Source organism: Platalea leucorodia, assembly GCF_965183815.1.
Source record: "Platalea leucorodia genome assembly, chromosome: 5".
Classification (NCBI taxonomy): Eukaryota; Metazoa; Chordata; class Aves; order Pelecaniformes; family Threskiornithidae; genus Platalea; species Platalea leucorodia.
Window position 1 is genome coordinate 5,147,205 of NC_138827.1, and position 19,558 is coordinate 5,166,762.

General features: G+C 45.2%; 1 protein-coding gene across 2 annotated transcripts in view; it reads left to right on the plus strand.

The window, feature by feature from the left end:
- Nucleotides 1-19,558, plus strand: part of CARHSP1 (calcium regulated heat stable protein 1) — a 39,319-nt gene that overhangs the window by 14,898 nt on the left and 4,863 nt on the right. Inside the window, exons 1-3 of one of the 2 annotated variants that reach the window (XM_082312139.1) lie at nucleotides 1,970-2,046; nucleotides 4,656-4,848; nucleotides 7,798-7,920. In XM_082312139.1, coding sequence (XP_082168265.1) covers nucleotides 2,034-2,046; nucleotides 4,656-4,848; nucleotides 7,798-7,920 — 329 coding nt within the window. In that variant the 5' untranslated portion in view covers nucleotides 1,970-2,033. Of the gene's footprint in view, nucleotides 1-1,969; nucleotides 2,047-4,655; nucleotides 4,849-7,797; nucleotides 7,921-19,558 lie in introns of those variants that run through there. The other variant, XM_082312140.1, reaches the window with a different exon arrangement.

A 19,558-nucleotide genomic window follows, 5' to 3' on the forward strand; every position in this document is an offset into this window, starting at 1 on the left:
TGTGCCACCGAGCTGTGTTTTTTCTCTTGCTGAGAAGAGCTGTCAGCAGAAGAGCAGGCAAAGCTCACGGGTTTATCCGTACGGCTTCCTTACAGAAGGAAAGAAATGCAGCTGTGTAGAATAAATTTGGAAACCAGGACATTTAAAAGTAAGTCACTTAAAAAGAGTTCTTGGCGTTGTTTCTAAATCCAAGGAAAGCCCAGAAAACAAACAAATTTTCAGATGTCCACATTCCTCTTGGAGGTTGAAATGAAAGAGCTAACTTCCAGCAAAAGCCAGCTGAAAGCGGCTGCTCTTGGGGTACAGAAACCTTGCTCTCTCTTTGAGGAAAGGCCTGGTTTTCCAGGCGTGTGTGGCCAGTGCTGTCCTGTTCATAGGCCATCGTGGTACCTTCTGAAAGCAGCTCCTCCAGACAGTGTCGTTTCCAGGCTAAGGAGGCTAGAAAGAGCTTTTTCTCTGTGCTGGGGCACTGAAGCACGCAGAGCAATGCTTCCTGGGGATGAGCTCTGTGCCCACTGGAGGTCTGTTGTGTGAAAAAGAAACCATTCATAGACGGAGAGATTTCCTCGAGTCTGTCACCCTACCCTATCTGTTTTGACTTTTTTCCAGGCATTGCCTTTAATTAAAAGTGAGATTAGATTTCCATGGTAGTGTTGTGCTGGTCAGAATGGATAACTTCCCCCAAATTGCTATTTTTAGGGTATTTTTAGAGGTATGGGGTAGACTTAAAGAAGAATAGAAAAAAGATGTATAGATATATAGAGAAATGATGGTGGCACTTACATACCCCCAAGCTTAATTACTTCAATAGATTTTTTGGTAGTATTTTATGGAGAATTTCAGAAATTTCTGCAGCATGTATTGCACTCTGTGCTTTGTTAGGTCACCTGTTACAGATGACATTTTGGGTCTCTTTGTGTACACGTTGGCCAATTGTTCTGAAAGAAGTGTGGTTAAAAAAATTTGCTTTGCAATGTTAAATTCGTCTATTGTTTCCATGATGCTTCTATGATTTATTTTATTTATATTTTAGTTTGGTGCATACCTAGAGTCTAAAAAAAATTATTAAAAAATCATGTTGGTGAAAGATAAATGGTGCATGTTGAAATATGAGGAGATTTAAGGGTAAGGTGGCATGTGGTTGGAGTTTCCTAAAGAGCCTGAAAATACCACCACCTTGCATCATGTTACATTTATTCTCTAAATACCCAAAGGCAAATATTTTCCTGGCTCAAGCAGAAGAGAGATGGTGTCTGTATTGTCCCTCATCTCTGTTGTAGCTGGTATCTCACGGTGCTGGGCTTTTTGTAGCTATGATTTGCTGCTGTGAAGTCCTGGCTGCCTTCACAAGGCACAGCAAGCGGGATGCTCGTGGGGAGCTGGGGCAGGGCGCTCCGTCAGTGCTATCAGGGGTTCGTGCGATGGCCTCCTTGCCATGAGAAAGTGGAGAGTGGTGGCTGGACTGGAGGGACAGAGGAAAACTAATGGAAAAAGGGTGGGAGATGTAAGAAAGTAGGTTTGTTCAGCTAGTCACAAAGAGGGGAAGGCATTCGTGGCTGCTGAGGATGGGCTGGTAGGCAGCTGTCTGAGTCCCAAGGGTGATTCTTGATTTGCAGAGGGTCAGTTCAGAACCCAGGTGACATCTGAAAAACATCTTTGAAGACTACCAATAACTGCATTTGGAAGGCTAAACTTGTGCGTAGAGGAAGGCTGGGAGGGCTGGGGGCGTGGGGTTTCGGTTTGAGTGTTTGCTGTAGGCTTCCTGCGCAAACACTGCCCAGCCTCGGAGTGCCTCCAGCTGTGCGTGCGAGTGGGGGTAGCGTTTCTGCTCCTTCGAGAACGCTGCCAATGGAAATGAGTTAATCCCAGTATGAACAACGTCAAGACAGTGGCCACACCAGAACAAATGGAAACAGCTAAACTCCACCTCTGTCTTCAAAAAGGTTCAGATGAAGTGATCTTCTGCACCGAGGAAGCCGAGAGGAGGTTTGCAGGAGGCAGGAGCTGCTGTCATCCCACTGTATGCAGTGCGCATGGTAAAACTTGGTAATTCAGCGTCCAAGCCTTTTCATTGTGTCCGATTTTTACAATTGCCGGAGAAGCCCAAGAGGCAAACAGATGTGCCGGTGCACTTGCACATGCAGTGATACAACATACATGCCAATACAGAATGTTGCTGAGCTGTAGCGTAGCCACAGGCTTCCTATTGCTGCTCGCTTGCATCCCCTCCTCTTCTGTGCTGTACTTGCTTGCTGCAGCGGGTGTGAAGTCGAGCATAGCTGCTCCTGGCTGCCTCCAGCTGCGTGCATTTGTGTATCAGCTCTCACCGAGCTCTGATCACAATTTAGGACTTGTGTAATAGAAATTATGAGAGTTGAGGCCATTCATCTGCTTTGGCCGTGGGCAAAGAACAAAAAGGGTATTTGTACAGTGGAATGGCACTGAATGTTCTACATCACTGTTTTATTTTATGTTTACAGAGCAGAGGGCACAAAAATAACATAAATGGGAACAATAACATACATTAGCACACTTCTAACTCCATTTAGCCTTCTTTGTAAATATTTCTGTGGTTCATCTGTGTTTTAAAGAAAGAAGGGAAAATTCTCCTGCCTCTCTACCCTTGTTTGAGGAAGGGGACGGGCAGTACTTTGTGGTTGGCCCTACTGTATTGCTGTGGATGGATGAATAGCTCTGCGTTTTGCTTGTCACCTGACAAGCTGGTTTATATTCAGATTAGGAGAGAAAGTGTGCGATTCTGAAAGCTGTGTTTTCACTCGTGCAAAGGCCAGACCATGTGTGCTGAGTTATCACAATGAGGTTTTAATTGTTTGCTCCTATTTTTCCTGTGACTTATTATAGTCCTGCTATGTCAAACATGAATTCCTTGAAAGCAATGCACTCAAAGGAGAGGTCTTTCGATCCGAGGAGACTTTCCTCAGTACCAGCCAGCACAGCAGGCCTCTTTGGAGGAGGAGGAAGTTTGGAAAATCCTGTCCCTTTGGTGTTACCATCTCAGTCTCAGCTGAACGCTGTGCCATGACACTGGGCAGGGCATTAGCTCGTGGGTGGCAAACACCATCCATATTTGAAACACCATCTGTAAAGCTGTAGTTTTGTTTTCAGCTGAGTTGTTGCTCTTGAGAACAGCATGGAAAGCTCAAGCTGGTACACGAGGGAACATGACTATCCACTTCTACCTTCTCAGCACCCTGAGCAATTAAACACAAAAGCCTTTGTTCCCCGGTGACTTCATTCTTAAGAGGCCTTTTTAATTTTAGTTCTCACTTTCAGGAAGAAATAATGGGAATTTGTCATTGACAAGAAGGCTGCATCTCTCAAATGTCATGTGAAGGATCCACTCCATAATTCATGGGCTAGGGAGTGTGGGTGTCGAAAGGAGGGTGCATAATGGATATGAGATTTCAGTTCAATGAAACTATGGGCCTTAAAGTCAGCTTTTCTTGCCTTCGTGATATTTTCTTGACCCAAATCGCCACACTTCTTGCTAACTCATCCAGATATCCAGATAATTTTAGATTTTTTTAAGTAAGAGTGTGGTGGGTTATTGGTTATTTTCATACAGCTTATTCCCCTTCCAGTGCGGACAGGGACTTGCACAGTAATACCAGAGTAGTGCTGACTGATTCATCTTCTTTCTGTCACTGCTGCACCTGTAAGCCATGCATTCGTGTATGTAGAAGTGCTGCTGTTTGTTATCAGTCCTTCTCTTTCCATGGGTTCCGTGAGTTTTGTTTGTTGTCTGACGAGATGTATATTGCTGGTGGTATGCTGAGAAAGGGACCTTCTCCTTCCTCTGCTGTAGGACGTGAATAAGAGCAAATCTGACGTGGGCTGCTGGGGGTCTGAATGCAGATGTGGACTGCTGGCTTCCTAGTTGCTGGCAGATTGTGGCAGACTCAGACCTAGCAAAGGGGACTGCTGGCTCTGCCAGATCTCTGCAGCCTGGAGGGCCTACCTCCCCACAGCCAGCCACTGCCTCCTGGCTTTGTCTGTGTTCCTGTCCTTGGCAGAGAAAATTAACTGTCTGACTCTGAATTAAGGAGCACTTGTATGATTTTCTTCTTGCAGTCAAGCCGAAGGTGTCACGGGCTGACAGAGCTGTGCTAATAGCTAAGCAGCAGCAATGAAGTTGGTATCGGTGATTGCACAGCAAACCTAACCTCCAGCAGTGGAGGTGCAGCCTTTATTTCAGCATTTCTTCTAGCGTTTCTTCCTCGTAACGTTTGTTTGTGTGCAGATGCAGGAGGCTCCTCTGTGCTGTCAGTGGTCTAACCCCATCTGTCTGGGAGCCGCGTGGGGCACCCCAATACCTAGTGCTGGGGCTGAGCTCTGCCTCAGGAGCCGCTGCCTGTGAGCGAGGCAGGAGTAAGCAAATACGTGGTAGTTGTTGAGTAATCTGTGTTCAGTGGTGCTTCCTAGTAGAGCTTACAAAAGCTGTGAGATTTAAAAAGAAATAAACTTTAAAAAAAATGAACTCACTGACACAGTGAGCAGGAGCTTTTGGTGCAATTGTGTCCGTGTGTACGTCTGCAGGAAGTGAGTCATATTCTTACAAAATCATCAGCTGAAGAATTTGTGACTTTTAAGACAATTCCCATTTTGGGCTAAGTCAGATCTCTTCGTCTCTCTAGGTTTTTCTCAGACATCAGGAATGTCTTCTGAGCCTACTTCATCTGCCTCGCAGCAGTCCCCCACCTCTGCACCCTCCCCCAGTTCTCTCCATCTGCCTGAAAACCGCAGGGTGAGAGATCGCTCCCCGTCGCCCATGAGAGGGTACCTCATCCCCAGTCCGCTGCCCACCCGACGGACCAGGACGTTTTCAGCGTGAGTACTGGGAAGCCTGTGTTTCATAGACACAACCAAACGCTTGCCTTTGGGCAGAATGATTGGCCCTCTGCTGAGGTGAAGGGAGCTGGGGGGACGGTTGTATCTGGAAGATGCTTTCGTGTTTTACTGTTATCTCTTCTCCAATAAATTCTGATGCCACTAGACTTTTAGTCCAAATTGCCTGTAGTTTTTCAATGCTTTGTTTGTGTAAAGGATGTTCAAAGTCTTTTCTTTAAGACCAAGGTTTTACAGGGAGGGGAAAATACACTGAGATTTTTCAAAACAGTTTCTTGTCTGAAGCTTTGCTTCACTTCAGACACTGGGTTGTGGCTCTTGGGACCAGTTCCTGGTGGTGTTTCTCCTTTGGCACAACCTCTCTTCTCACCACCCCTGAAGCACTGGACCAGACCTCACTGGAGGTTTTAGTTCTTTCAGTCCCGACACCTGTGCTGCAATCAGCCAGGTTACATTTTAGGGACGGTCCATGACCCTGTCACTTTTAAGAGGGCTTATTTCCTTTTCCTATTCAGCTTTCATATCTCCATCTTAATATTGCTCAAATAGACCTGTAAAAGAATATGTTGCTTTTCAAGATATGAACCCTGATCTCTGATTCTCTAAGATTCTATGAGGCTTTCCATAAAATGAGATGGGGGTTGTTGCCATTTGTAGTTATTTCAGGTAGTGATCCTACAGCAGAGCTGGCTTTCTCTGAGCTTTCCTGTGGCTCCGTAGTGCCGTGCCAGGCTCCTGGGAGCCCCCCGCCCGAAGGGGACTCCTCTGCAGCACAGCAGCAGAGGATGGTGTTGCAAGGTTTGGCCACTGCAAAAAAATCCCAGTGCCTGCGATGGGCCTCCCAGTGAGGTGCGGACCTGCAGAAGGCAACGTGGGCTTCTTTGTTTATCACAGTGGTTTTTGAATCAGGATCTGAGGGTATGACGTGAAGCTGCGGTCAATCCATTGCGCTTCTGCCACAGTCTGGCAATTACTTCTGTGTAAGGGAGGTCTGGCAATACCAAGTGAAACACTGGAAGTAAGATCTCAAACCCGCAGCTAGCCTATTTTGTGCTGCTTAATCTAGCTGGCATGCTTTTTCCTTTTTGCTTCTTGCAGTGTTACCCAGTGCTTTTCTTCAAGTTATCCATGCGGATTTAAACAGCATCAGTCTCAATGATGCTTTGTATTATTACTTCTGTATTCAAAATGAGGCAAAAAAGAACAGCAGCAGCAGCAGAAGAAAAATGTCTATGTTGTCAGTTCCCAAAGCCTTCAAATGCCCTAAACTTTGTAATGGAAGTAGATTGCTAAAAGGAACATAACTGACTTGATAATTGGGATTGCCCTTGAAAAGCAATTGTAAGCTAGCTTGCCTCAGTGCTGTGTTAATAATGAACTCTTTGTAATTCTTCTCAGCTGTTAATCCTAGTCTGGTTCTTACAAAACTAAAGAATTTGTTATTTGGCTTCCACAGTTCTTTAATCATTAATTAGTGTAGGAGTCTTGCTGTATTTGTTTGAAAAATGAAAATCAAAATAGCTCTAAATTTTTATTATTATTTTTTTAGTGTCCTCTTTAAACAAGAGGAGCTCTAGGTGAGCTCTGGTCCCACAGTTGTATGGAAAAGATGAATGTGACAGGCAGTGGCTTATTATTCAGTAGGATTATTTAATTTTGGTTCATTGCAAGTGTGGGGCCTTATCCCCCACAGTGTTTTATCTCCTTGAAAGATGCAGTAGAACTTTAATGGCTTATGTAGGGCAGTGAGTGCTTTTCTGTGTAACAAGCACTTGTGGGGTCAGGTGCATCAACAGCTTTATAGAGCTGGAAATGAAGTGATTTAATGAAAATTTCTTCTTTCTTTAACACTTTCAACTGTATTTCTTTAGTGTTAGTTTGACTTAAGGAGCAGAGCTGTTACCACATTTTTTTAGTGATTTTCTTCAGGCTTCCATAAACTTTAAACGTTTGGGAAAGTGATGTCAAAATTGCCACGATGCATGTAACCAAATGGCAACACAATCACTTACGGAGTTTGAAGAATTGCACCAAAATCCTCTTCTAACACGGAAGCAACCTACTGGATAGTCATGGCATGAGAAGGTCCTGATCTAGTAGCGCCTCTGTGTAAACCCTGTTAAGATGTCTAAACCAGTTGGCTTCATTAATGGAACTATTTGAGTGAGTTTGGATCCCTGGAGATTCAACTCAGCATATTTGTTGGGGAAGAGGATTTAATCACACAGTTTTCAGGATCGTTTTTCTTGATGGCCATAAGTCATCCTAAAGGTTTGTCTTCAAATCTGTCTTGTTTTAAAATACAGGTCCCGTGACAGTGAAGAAGGAGATCAGTCTTGAGTCTTGGTATTATGCATACCAGTTGGGCTTCGTAGCCTGTTGGGGTCATTTGGAGGTGAAATATTGACTTCACTGGATCCTAGTGTGGCAGGATAATGGTAGACATGCATGCAGAAGGAGTGTGTGAATATGTACATACCTACATATGTACACATTTATACATGTCTTTATGCACTGCATTCTCTCGATACTGCATGCACACACTTACTGTTGAAGTTGTGAAAGCGCATGCAACACCTAGGTGCACGTTGGTACTCCCAAACTCATGAAAGGTGTAAGAGGCTTACATTTAGTATAGTGTTTAAAAGAAAACTTGGCAGGGTGATACAGCAGATAGATTCAAGCTGGCAGCTGATGGATTCTAATGCTAGCAAACACCTTCATCATCTTTACCTCTCTTAAAAAGGCTACAGGCAAAACATGTGCAGCGTATGAAACTGAGTATTAAGCAGTTGTTACAGAGGAGTGTACTCACCGGGAGTGAGTATTTGGACCATTGTGCCCGTTTGCGTAGTGTGCTCCGGCTGACACACCTGGGAGCTGTCACACCCACGCTCAGCGATGAACCTCTTTTTGTGCTTTCTTTTGCAGAACTGTGAGAGCATCAGAGGGTCCCATCTACAAAGGCGTCTGTAAATGCTTCTGTCGCTCCAAAGGCCATGGCTTCATTACCCCTGCGGATGGAGGGCCCGACATCTTTGTACACATCTCTGAGTAAGTCATCTGGGTGCCTGAGGAAGGCTGGAGCTTTGGTTTGCCTTAATTACTGAATGCTTTTGACATTTCAGATACCAGAATGGTTTATAATCTGTCACCCTTACCTCATCAAAGAGGAGTTATGCAGATGTTACTGGCAGCGATAGATTATTTTCCTGTATTACTATAAATATGTTGAGTTAAAAACCAGAAGACGATCCTGTCAAATCTCTTAGAATAAGCTGTGCAGTTTCACCCAGACCCAGAAACTTGCATTTACCTGAAGCAAATCATCTATGCAGTATCCAGTTTTAATTTAAAGATTTATAGCACTGAACATTCACTACTTTTACTTTGCACTGCTTGTACCATTATTAAACTAAAGGTTAATTACCTTTACTGTTAAGAAAAGTCATACTTTATTACTTCCTTGAATTTGTCTACCTTCAGTTTTGAGCAGTTTATAGCTGAAGCTTTCTCTGTTAAAGGGTTCATTAGTAGCTTCACTTTTTTGCCTTGAACACGCTGAGAACCATCATATCTGAATCTACCTTTTGATAAACTAAACACACTAAGCTTTTCAAGTCCCTCACTGAGAATTTTTTCTCCAGTTTAGAACAGTTTTTCCAGTCTCTTTTCTAAGTGTCCTGTAGAATTTAAATATTTTTAAAAAATACACTGTACACATACTTTCAATATATGGGATAAAATCTCCTCCAGACTCCTGCTCTGTTTCTCTTTCTGTATATCCCGTAATCGCATTAGCCCTCTTGTCTCTAGTCTTTTGCTGAGTTGCTTATCTGCTCTGACCTCGGCATCCTTTGCAGCGTCAGAGTTTGGTGCAGTCCCAGGTACAGTCTGGCATCCCCGACAGCAGTGTTTGCATTCCTTGTTCCTAGATGTACGACTTTGTATTTGGTTGCACTGCAGCACATCTTACCTGAATAGGCCCTGCCTGCCAAGGGATCCAGAGCATGCTCCGTGGCTGCACCTTGTTAGTTATTGCTTGGCTAATCTGCAAGGTTTAATAGACAATCTTGTATTTGTTTCTATATTGAGATGTTGACCAGAATGGGGGCTGAAACTGATCTCTGAGGTTGTGTATTAAGATTGCTCAATGTTTATTCTCTCTTTTAGATCTATCACCAGTTTTTAGTCTACATATTGTTTACAGTGTTGAAGCTGTATAATCCTTGTTTGTTGTTTGGAGTGGTTGTCCAGTGATAAGTCAACAAAAGCCTTACCAAAGTTACTCACATTGCCCCAGCTGTCTTTGCTGCTTGTGCGTGTAGCATGTGTCCTTGGAGAAGGAGCACATTGGCCTTCTTCCAGTTTTCTGAAATGTTGCTGCATGATGGGCATTGGCAAGCCAAAGCTTTTTAGGACTGGTGGATGCAAATGGGCTGAGTGGTCTGACTTGTGTTGAGCCCAAGGAAATGTTATTTAATATCTTTGTTTCCTTTCATCTAATACAAATGCACAGTTTCTCCTTATTTCCTGAATAACTTAAAAATAACATTTCTTATATCACAATTTAAAAATGTTACTGTGAACATCTAGTCTGACCTATACAGTTACTGATCGGCAAGGGTTTAGTTAAAACAGCCCTCTCACAGAAACATGAATTCTCAGCCCTCTAACGAATTCTTTTTAAAGAACTGTCTATTTTCAGTCCTGTTTTTTTCCTCTACATTTTCTCTTCCAATTAGTTTGGTAAAATTTTCTTCAGTTATGTGAAATTAACCCTTTTAAAACCCTAGAGATAACTTTTTCATTGGGGCTACCCTTTGTTTACCTATACAAAATGTGAACTAACCTTTCAAGTGTTCCCCAGTTCCTATCCTATGGCCCAACACATCGTTCTCTCTGGGCCCAAACCCCAGTACTTGATTCTGGGTTACCTAACTGCTCCTACCCTCAATCCCCCTCCAATCAGCTATAGTTCTTAGATACTCCAGTGATGTTTTTCTGTTTGACTATTTAAGACTCCCATATGTCTCCTATACTGAAATCCTTTATCACATTATGAAAAACATTTTTCGTCTGCTGTGATTTTGGTGGTCTGTGTGAGAGGCCCCCTCTCACAGGAGTCCCCTCTCGTGGGCTGTGTTGGTTGGCATATCGATCCTGTATGCTTTCAAAATGCTTTGACTGTGAGCCATCAGTAAGCTATATTTGAGTAATTGTACCCTGAATGTGGTATGCCACCCTCCCCTTTCTTCCACCCACTCGCTCTATCTTAAAAACACTATTGAACGAGTCACCAAGGTTGTAAAAGTTTGTGGGCAACCACACTTTTGATGTATTATCAGCACATTTATTTTGCTGATGCGTGTCCAGTTCTCTGCTTGCTCTCACCCTCACCCAGCCGTGCCCTCAGACCGCCCCTGCGCAGGAAGGCTGGAGCAGGTAAAGGATAAAGAGCCGCTGCGTGGGCAGGGGGAGACGGGCTCTGGCCCGCTCAGGTACAACCTTCAGCCTGAGCTCCGGCTTCCCAGGTCTCAACTTAGCGCCCTACCTGCTGGACCAGGCTGCTTCTCTTCATTTTTAGTTACTTCATTTCACTTCAATGCTCGTGCGAGTGGGGAGCTGTCTCCGTATGCCATGCTGCGGTGTGCTGCTGCATGCCATTCTCCAGCATGGCAGCTCTCCTAAGTTTACTGTAGATGAGAAGATTGGAGGGGGCCTCCTCTACCCTCTCCGCTGCTGGAAGGCGTCTGTGCCTTTCTGGCAGACGCTTTACCCAACGTGCTCTTAACAATTCAAGTGCTGGGGATCCATTGCCTCCCTGGGTGACCTCTTCCTCTAATTAACAGACCTGGCTCTTAATTGTTACTGGTATTTAACTGACATCTCCCTTGCTTTCAATATGGCCCTTCACTCCTCCTTCCATCTCCACAGCAGGTAAATGATGCCTTTCCTCTTTGAGCCTGTAATTTATGTGTTCAAAGACTGTTTTCCTTGCTCTTTCAGAAACATTTTAGCAAGGTTAGTTCATACGAATTTTGTAGGACTGAAGGATGTGCTTTGTGCAACTTTTCTAGGCTCAATTCTGCTCCCTTGAAGCCAACAGGATTTTTTTTCTAGTGAACCAGGACTGGGCCACTGTTTTAAATGTTTTTTATGTAGGTACTGTGTCAGAACTTAAATTGAAAAATAGCTGATGTTTCTTCCTCAATCTGTTAGTAAAAAGTGCTATTATTGAAGTACTGAAGGTTTCAGTACATTGCGTTCTTTAATTACTCTGAATGTATTTGAATTGTTGGAAACAGCTTTTAGTGCTAGAGGGTGATGGTACTGTCTTAATTCTGATGCAAGGCAGCATTGGAAAGACGAATTAATAATGCCTTTCATTTCAGTTTATTTCACAGTGAAATAGAAATGTTGCCCGTTATTAATGGGAATTGCTTATTGCAGCAGCATTCTGTAACCATCGCTGTGGCTCAAGGGACTCCAATGACTCTGGTTTGCGTAGCGTGAGTTTTGAGATACGGCTTATGTTTACCACACGATTCTTTTCTACGTATTTTACTCAGTTAAACCTGAACGTGATAGAGACATCAATCTGTTCACTGTCTCAGTGCGGTATAGGCATCTACTTGGGAAATGAGAGAGGATTGTTTCTCCTCAATCAGTTCTGCCTGAAAGCTAGGATTTCAGGAACTTGGATAAAATGGTATGCCCGTTTGGATTCGGCAAGATAGACTGTTCCTCTGTGTTCATCACTAAGCTGTGATGATTAGTGAAGGTTTTGAGCATTGGGACCAGCCACCTATTTTGCAGATTAATATGATTTTAAACATAAAAATTTAATTTGAGGAATTAAATTTTTTTCTTCCCTAAGCTTGGGGAGCTGTAAGGTTACACTTCAATGAAAATGTCTTCCATAAAATGGGATGCCTGTTTCCCATAGCTTTCCATTTATTTTTGTAAGATAACAACGCTTAGCGTGGCGTTTTCATTTCCATAGTGAGCATTAGCCTAAAAATAAGGTCAAATACATGTGGCGTTCAAAAGCTTCTTCACTTAGCATCTGGAAAATTTTAAATTTCAGTATCTGTGCAAGAGTTTAAGGTGAATGTGGGCATATGGACATGTTTTATGAGTGGAACTTGCAGCAAAGCTGCATTGCTGTGAAATTGGACTTGTCAGGTGTGGGCAGATATACAGTATAAGAAATGCCAGTTTAAAATGCAGGTTTTAAAGGTGTGTTTTGTCTGTGTGGCTTTGTCTGTTTAAAGGAGTGGCTCTGAAGACTGCAGAGAAGGTTTGGTTTGGGTTTTGATAACACTTGTGCAGAGCCAGTTCTCCTTTTTAACTGATTACATACAAACGTACAAAACTGTACAATTAACCACGGCAGCCTGGAGTTCTCTGGAAATGCTGATGCTGGTAGGTGGTAGCGTTTCCTTTTGAGCCATCCTCGTGTGGCACGTAGAGGCATGGCGGTGGCTCTGGTGGCAGTCACTGCAGGTGGTGGCAGCTCCCTGGCAGCATCCACGGCACCTTCTTGGGTCGGTCTGCGGGTAAAGCATCCGTGGCTGGAACCCTGTACCGCAACTGCAACGCCGTCGGGACCCGAGATGGACAGGTTAGAGCCAGCTCACGCACCCTGACCTCAGCGGCCGTTCCTGCCCGCAGACGCGTGGCCTGGCGCAACGAGAAAGCTGTCGCACCCGTGCCACCCAGCCAAAGGCGCCAGGCACAGGCTCGCTGCTGCTTTCTGCATCGCGTGCACGGCGAGTCCTGCTTCCTTGTGTTTGTTGGAAACACTTCTCAAGTTGGTATAAACAATCGTGCTAGGAAAATGTTATGGCTTGTTGAACGTGGCGAGATTTTGTTTTTCTCAGTTTAACGCTTTGCCCTTCTCCAGAACAGAGAACAAAATGTGCTTGCTAGTAGTGAGTGTAAAACCCTCGCTGGCGAGCATGGGGATGGAGGAGTTGCTGAGACGGTAATGCCAGATAATGGCTCTGGAAAGCTGGAAGCAGAGGCAAACTCATTTGCGTGGAGTGAAATTTTTAAAAAGCCCTTAATTACATTTTTAATAGTGACATGTACTGTTAATGCTTTCATTTCTCCCAGCCTGTATGATGATTCACTGTCGCCAAATTGATGGTGTTATTGTAGCATCAGTGCTGAGAACTGTATCCTCCTCGGTATCTTACCTCGTCTGCTGTTGTTTCATGGCGGGAGTAAGTCAGCTCTCACAAACACGAGCCGGTTGGGTTGTTGCTGAACTGTAACGGCTCTGGTGGCTTCGGTTTCGCTCTCCTGCCACTCTTCCCGTAGACGTGGCACGTTTCCGGAGAGCAGACGGGGAATCCCTGCAGCGCTGGCTGTTGAGGTCCCCCGCCTTGTGCTGGGGCGGCTGCTTGTATCAGCTCGCCTTCCAGAGGGGGGTCCTGAGGGCACGGAGCAAGGGCCGTGGGGGAGGTGGGGTGCGGGTGCCTGTAGTGGCAGGTCAAATGATGGGCTTTAGAGCACTGCATAAGAATCCCACTCTTCTGCTTTCCCAGCGTATGTGGGAGCGGGCAGACGATGGGTACTTGTTTGCTCTCCAGGCTTTTGCATTTGATTGGGGTTTGGCCTGAAGCCTGTGTAGCTGCAAGGGCAAGGCAAGGAGGCAGCTCACCAGAGAGCAGTGATGAATGAATGACCACACTCTTGGTTTTTTAAAGATTTTATTTTGCAAAAGCAGCTGATTTAATGGAACAGAAAGAACATGTGCAGCGCTTGTGGGTTTTCTGCAGTTTGCTAGTACTTGGCTCTGAAGGGGAAAATGCTGCATTGCAGAGAGGCCTTCAGGCTGTCCTTCAGGCTGGATTCCTGGCCCCATGCTTAATGATGCCTTTGGAGAATTCACCCTATACTTCCCCTGGGATGTTGACACACAGCACCCTTGGGTCCCTGGAGAGATCCTGGGCTTGCTGTGCTTTGCTTGTGCGTTGTGTTGTGATCTCAGGAGAGTATGCTTATAGTGCCTGTAACGCAGGAGTACTGGACAGAACAAAGTGGTCTCTCAGTGGGCTCCCAGGTGGGGATATGGTCCCGTTCTGCTGTTGCATCTCAGTTTCTGGCTATGCCAGCGATGTACCATCAGCTGCACCTTCCTGCAGGGAGGAACCCAGCTGCATCCCTGCTGCTATCCTGCTGCATTGAGGAGCTGGCTTTGAGCTTTTCGTGTCTATGGAGAGATCATCTTTTCACGCTCCTTTCTTTCCTCTGATTTTCTGGCAGATCACTATGTTTAATGCCAAGCATTAATGCCATATCTCCTCTTCTGGCTCTTCTGTGATGCTGTTTTTCTGGTGGAGTGTAACAATATGGGTTGAAAATTAACTGGTAATTATAAACAAACTGAGAGCTGAATCTGAACTGAGAGAACAAACCTTTCCGGCCTCCCTGCCTTTTCTGTGAACTAGCAGCAAAACAGTTTCTGCTGGCTGCAACCGACTGCTCGGGGGCTGCTGGGAAGCCAAATCTGAGCTTTCTGATTTCCTGCAAAATACTTAAAGCACTTAATGGCTGCACACTTCCTTCCTGACATGCTCCCTTTCTGGTGCCTTGCTGCATCTGTTGAAGTGTCTGAAATAAGTAGATTATCTGGGGCGGGGAGGAGAGGCAGCAGAATACCAGATCTTACTTGAGAGGGGTTTGGAAATGAATAGAACATGGATAGCCTTTTCCTAAGAGTTCCCCACACCCCCCCAGTTGGTTCAGAGAACTCACGTGTTGCACTGGTGCATGCAGGAGAACCAGCTTGCTGCAGTTATGATTGCAGCAAAACCTTCCCAGAATCTCCACCTAAATGATATAAACTGTAATAGGTCAAAGCCAAGACTTATACTCTGCCTGCAAGTCAGGCAGTGGGGACTGAAGAAGGCTGTGGCCCCCTGAGGATGGGAGCTTCTTTGGTGAGCACAGAGTATAACTGCCCTGGGCTTTGGTTTCCAGATGCAAACAGTAGGTATTATCGTGACAGGATCCGAGCTGGATGCTTGCAGGAACAGGCATCTTCTGTACCTCTGACTGAGTCTGTGTAGGCATCCGTGGAAAGCTCTGCCTCTTGTGATCACCAGTTTCTTCTTCATGGTGTGCGGTGTGCTGCCTGGTGTTGAATTAGCTGCTGAAAGTAGATATAGAGCCATAACTATCGCTGAACGTGGATTCAGAAACCACAACTAGAGATCTCAGTAGAGAACCGGGCAAGAGGATGATGCATCTGCTGTCCTGGGAGGGAAGTGCAGCTTCTGTCCTAGACAAGGCAGCTCCTGGGAAGATCTCTCTGCAATGGCACAGAGACCGGGGCAATCCCATAGCAGAGACCTTGGATATTAACAGCTGGGATTCTTCAGTGTCTGGACCTCTTTCACACTTGCCTGTCCCAGTTAGGAGTGTGACTGGTGGGTGAGAGGCAGCCCTGCTTCTGCTTTGCCTGCCAGCTGGCTCGATAAGGTCATCGCTGGCTTTGCTGATGAATGCTGGAGCTGTCGGCTTACCCTGGGACTGCATGGGAGGGCGTTCAGGATTAGTAACTCATACTAGTTCATTACTCTGTCATCTCCTGCCGTTTAATAAAAATACGGGTTTCCTAGGAGGTGTGTTGAGGTGTTAAATGAGCTTTAAGAAGCCCACGAGATAATACGGCCCGTTGATCCGTGGGAAGCGGCCATGTGGTGCGATCCATGGCAGGCTTGTTGACCAGCAAGGCTCTGAATTCACTGAAAATTCGTATTGAAAAATGTTTCCATGTGACTTAGTCTTTGTCCCAAGAGGTTTAACTAGAGCCCTGGAATATGAATAGCAGCTGTGAGAAGGAAGAACTAGAACATTCCTTATTTAGGTAATTTCCTAATAACCTCCCAGTTCCCTAAAAATAGTGCAGGATAAAATGCTCCACCGTACCAAACTGGCGCTGAGCTGGGAAATGGGAGTTGCTGGATAGTATAAAACTCAGTCTATTGTGTCTCACTCTGACACTAACATCAGGAAAGGATTTCCTATTTTTAGCTTAATTTGTTGAAGTGTCTTGAAGTTCCTGGATACATAGATATTCATTATTTTGAATAGCACATGCATGCTAATCTCTTAAATAGCAGTGAAAATCTCCACCTTCCTCCAGATCAACACTTAATATATAGTTAGGGTAAAAGTAAAAAAATACAGATCTAAAAATATTTAATCAATATATAACATCCAAAAAGTCCACATTTAACTTCCTCTACCAAATTTTTCAGATAACTTATATTGTATATAGAGTGGCTGTTGTAGGCTGAATCTGTTCCAAGATTTACTTTCTCTGATCTTCTCCAGTTCATTTCCCTCCCAGCGCTTACGGTAATTGCTTCCTGATGGAGGATCTTCCTGCAGCGTTGTGTAGGGCTACGCCTCCAGTGCCATACCATCTCATCACCTTTCAAGTGCCATTATATTGTTCCTTCTTGACGCCACCAGAAGTACTGCGCAGTCTGGATGTTGTTTGTTCGTGCTTCTAAGCATCACGTAGCGAAAACAACGCTAGAGTAAGTCTGCATCTATCCCAGAAGCATTTGGTGGGCAAACACTGTGCTGGGAACGCTGTTCACAAACAGTTTTGCTCAGGCTGCAAACGAAGACCTTTGTGCTCTCGCTTTTCATGTGCACTGGGGCAACGAGTTAATAATCTCATATTCCGTAGGCACCAAGAGTAACTGGTAATCAGAAAGCTGCAGGAAAGAAAAGAATATCTGATCTGTGGGAGAAAAATGTAAAGGCCAAAAGCAGAAAATGAAATCTGAGCTGTTTGTGTGGCCGCAAGCTGTTTAGACAGCTGTGCAAAGGACAGACCTGGTCTTGATTAGGTAGGTCACCTCAACAAGCAAGGAAAGAAATAAGACGAACTAGGGGATGAGAAGCAGCCATGTTGGGGTTGAATGAGGTTTTATCATGAGCTTCAGTGGCTTGTAGCGTCAGTTTGGATAAGGAAAGAAACCAAAAAAGGATCTGATGCTGTCAGCATAGTGCTTGGTCCTGTAAGAAGCGCTTCCTGGTGGAGAAAAGTGTGCCTTTCTGGGTAATGCTTAGGCTGTGCGGATTTGGGGGCTAATGTGATCTGTTTAGAAGAAGGAACGGGAGTATTTAACCTCATGATTCAAGTGTAAGAAACTTGGGTCAGCAAATGTTTTGGTTTTTTTTTTTCCTGTGCAGACCAGAGGCTGTAGGCAGTATTCCAACCAGTCATCTACAAGTGCTGCGGGATGCAGTGGCTCTCAGGGATAGCTGAGAGCGTGTCCTCCAGTCTGGGTCAGTCCCTTTGCTTCTCCTCTCCCTGACTGCAGCCCATCGTACGTTAGGCGTACCGTTCCTGCATGCGTACTGATTCACTCGTTCTTAATTTCTTGAAAAAACAGGACCACTTTGGTTACCAGTACACCTACAATCCCTTTCTTACCAGAACCCATCCTGGTATATATTCATATTGCAATTTTAAACCAAACTCACCCCAACAAAACCCCTATCTTTTTTAGCACTCAAGCTGTACTTCTTCCTCACTTGAATTTGAAGATTCAAGTGATAAGTAATTTATCTCTCTTTTTCAGGAGTTTAAAACACTGCCTTCCTGTATTGGCACATCTTTGGTGCTTCAGGAGATGGTGTGAATCCACTTTCCTTCTGCATTAACCATACCTACTGATATCTTTTGCAGATTTCAAATGTTTATTTCGCTAACTGCGTCTCATCCTGTTTTACAGGAGCTTTTAAAGAACATGTAAGGTTCCTGTTCATTAAAAAAAACGTTCAGCCAAACATGAGATCCCTTCCTGGGCAGGGCATCCGTTTCATTTGATGCCTGCAAAGTGGTGACTCTGAGCTCACCGCTCGCTGTGCACGTTCATCCTCTGTGCAGGAATCAAAGGCAAGACCTGGGGCTGTGGCGTGGGTGGCTGTAATGTCAGGAGATGCTGCTTTAGTTCCAGCCCCACGTAACTGCTCTGCCTGTGCTCCCCGAAACAGTCTGCAGCTGGTCCCGGTGCTCGAGGCCGCATGAAGAAACATGTTTTACGACTTGTTCCAGGCGCTCAGCTGTACTTGAGTCAGTGTAGACTTTCCGCTTCAGCTCGTATTGTCTACATTCATTACATCTGAGCCGGAAAGTGTTTCTGCTCACTGTGTTTTGCTAGTCCCGTGTTCCTTCGTACAGATAAAATGTCTGTGCTGTGTTGCCTTCCAAAGATGCTACCTTCCTCAGGTGGGACTGGCATCCTGCATGGGTTGTGTTGTGAGTTACTGCTCATGGCAATGTGGTTTTAGCTCAACAGCAACATTTTTTTTGGCAACAAGGGATCATTCAAGAGATTGAAGTAGGCGGGATGATGTCATTTCTTACATGACATTCCTCTTTTCACTCGTGGTTTGACCCTCTGTCGTGGCTTAACCCCAGCCAGCAATTAAGCCCCACACAGCCACTCGCTCGCTCCCCCCTGGTGGGATGGGGGAGAGAATTTGAAGACTAAAAGTGAGAAAACTCGTGGGTTGAGACAAAGACAGTTTAACAGGTAAAGCAAAAGCCACACATGCAAGCAAAGCAAAACAAGGAATTCATTCACTGCTTCCCATCGGCAGGCAGGTGTTCAGCCATGCCCAGGAAAGCAGGGCTCCATCACGGGTAACGGTTAATTGGGAAGACAAATGCCATTGCTCCGACTGTTCCCCTCTTTCTCCTTCTTCCCCCAGTTTCTATACTGGGCATGACGCCATACGGTGTGGCATAGCCCTTTGGGCAGTCGGGGCCAGCTGTCCTGGCTGTGCCCGCTCCCAGCTTCTTGTGCACCGGGCAGAGCATGGGAAGCTACAAAGTCCTTGACCAGTGTGAGCACTACGTAGCAACAACTAAAACACCAGTGCGTTACCAACATTATTCTCATCCTAAATCCAAACCACAGCACTACACCAGCTACTAGGAAGAAAATTAACTCTATCCCAGCTGAAACCAGGACACCCTCTCTTGTGTCTCCTCTTGGGGCTTCATGTCCACTTGTCAGGCTCTGAGACTGTACAAGTAGCATCTTCTCACCCTTGCTTGAAACCCTGTTTTAAAGTCAGGATAAGCTGCAGAGAATTTGGTGGCAAATTCCTTTGGCAGTAAAAAAGGTAAATTAAGCTCTGCTCCTGAAAGGACAGTAAGTATTGAGTGTGCAACCCCTTCACACCTGAAGAAATCTTAAACCTGTTAGAAATGGGGGAGGCGGGGTATAAATGAAGGCAGTAACTGAAGAGGACAGCCACAGCAAGAGTCCAGATGTAGGAGCTTGAACGTAGTCTGTCCAGTGTGATAGGGCTGGGCTGACGGGTCGGTTTGGAGGCTTTGGAAGTAAATAAAGGTCAGTCGGATCAGCCTGCGTGGGGAGGAAAGGGCTGTCAGGTCTGATGAAGGAGGCTTTATCTTGACTTTTCTGTAAATATTTTTTCTGTTTTCAATTTGCTGCCGTTTTCCCAGGCGCTGCTCTGAAGAGTTCAGCTCAGGACATGCCCTCTCAGGTCTGATTCCCGCAGTCACAAGCAGCTCTGGACCAGGGGTTTAGCCCAGGGAAATACAGTCTGAAGGACACATGTTTCAAGCCACAGGCCTTGGGAACGCCTTTAACTCCTCCTAGCAGGTTTTAGATTCATATTT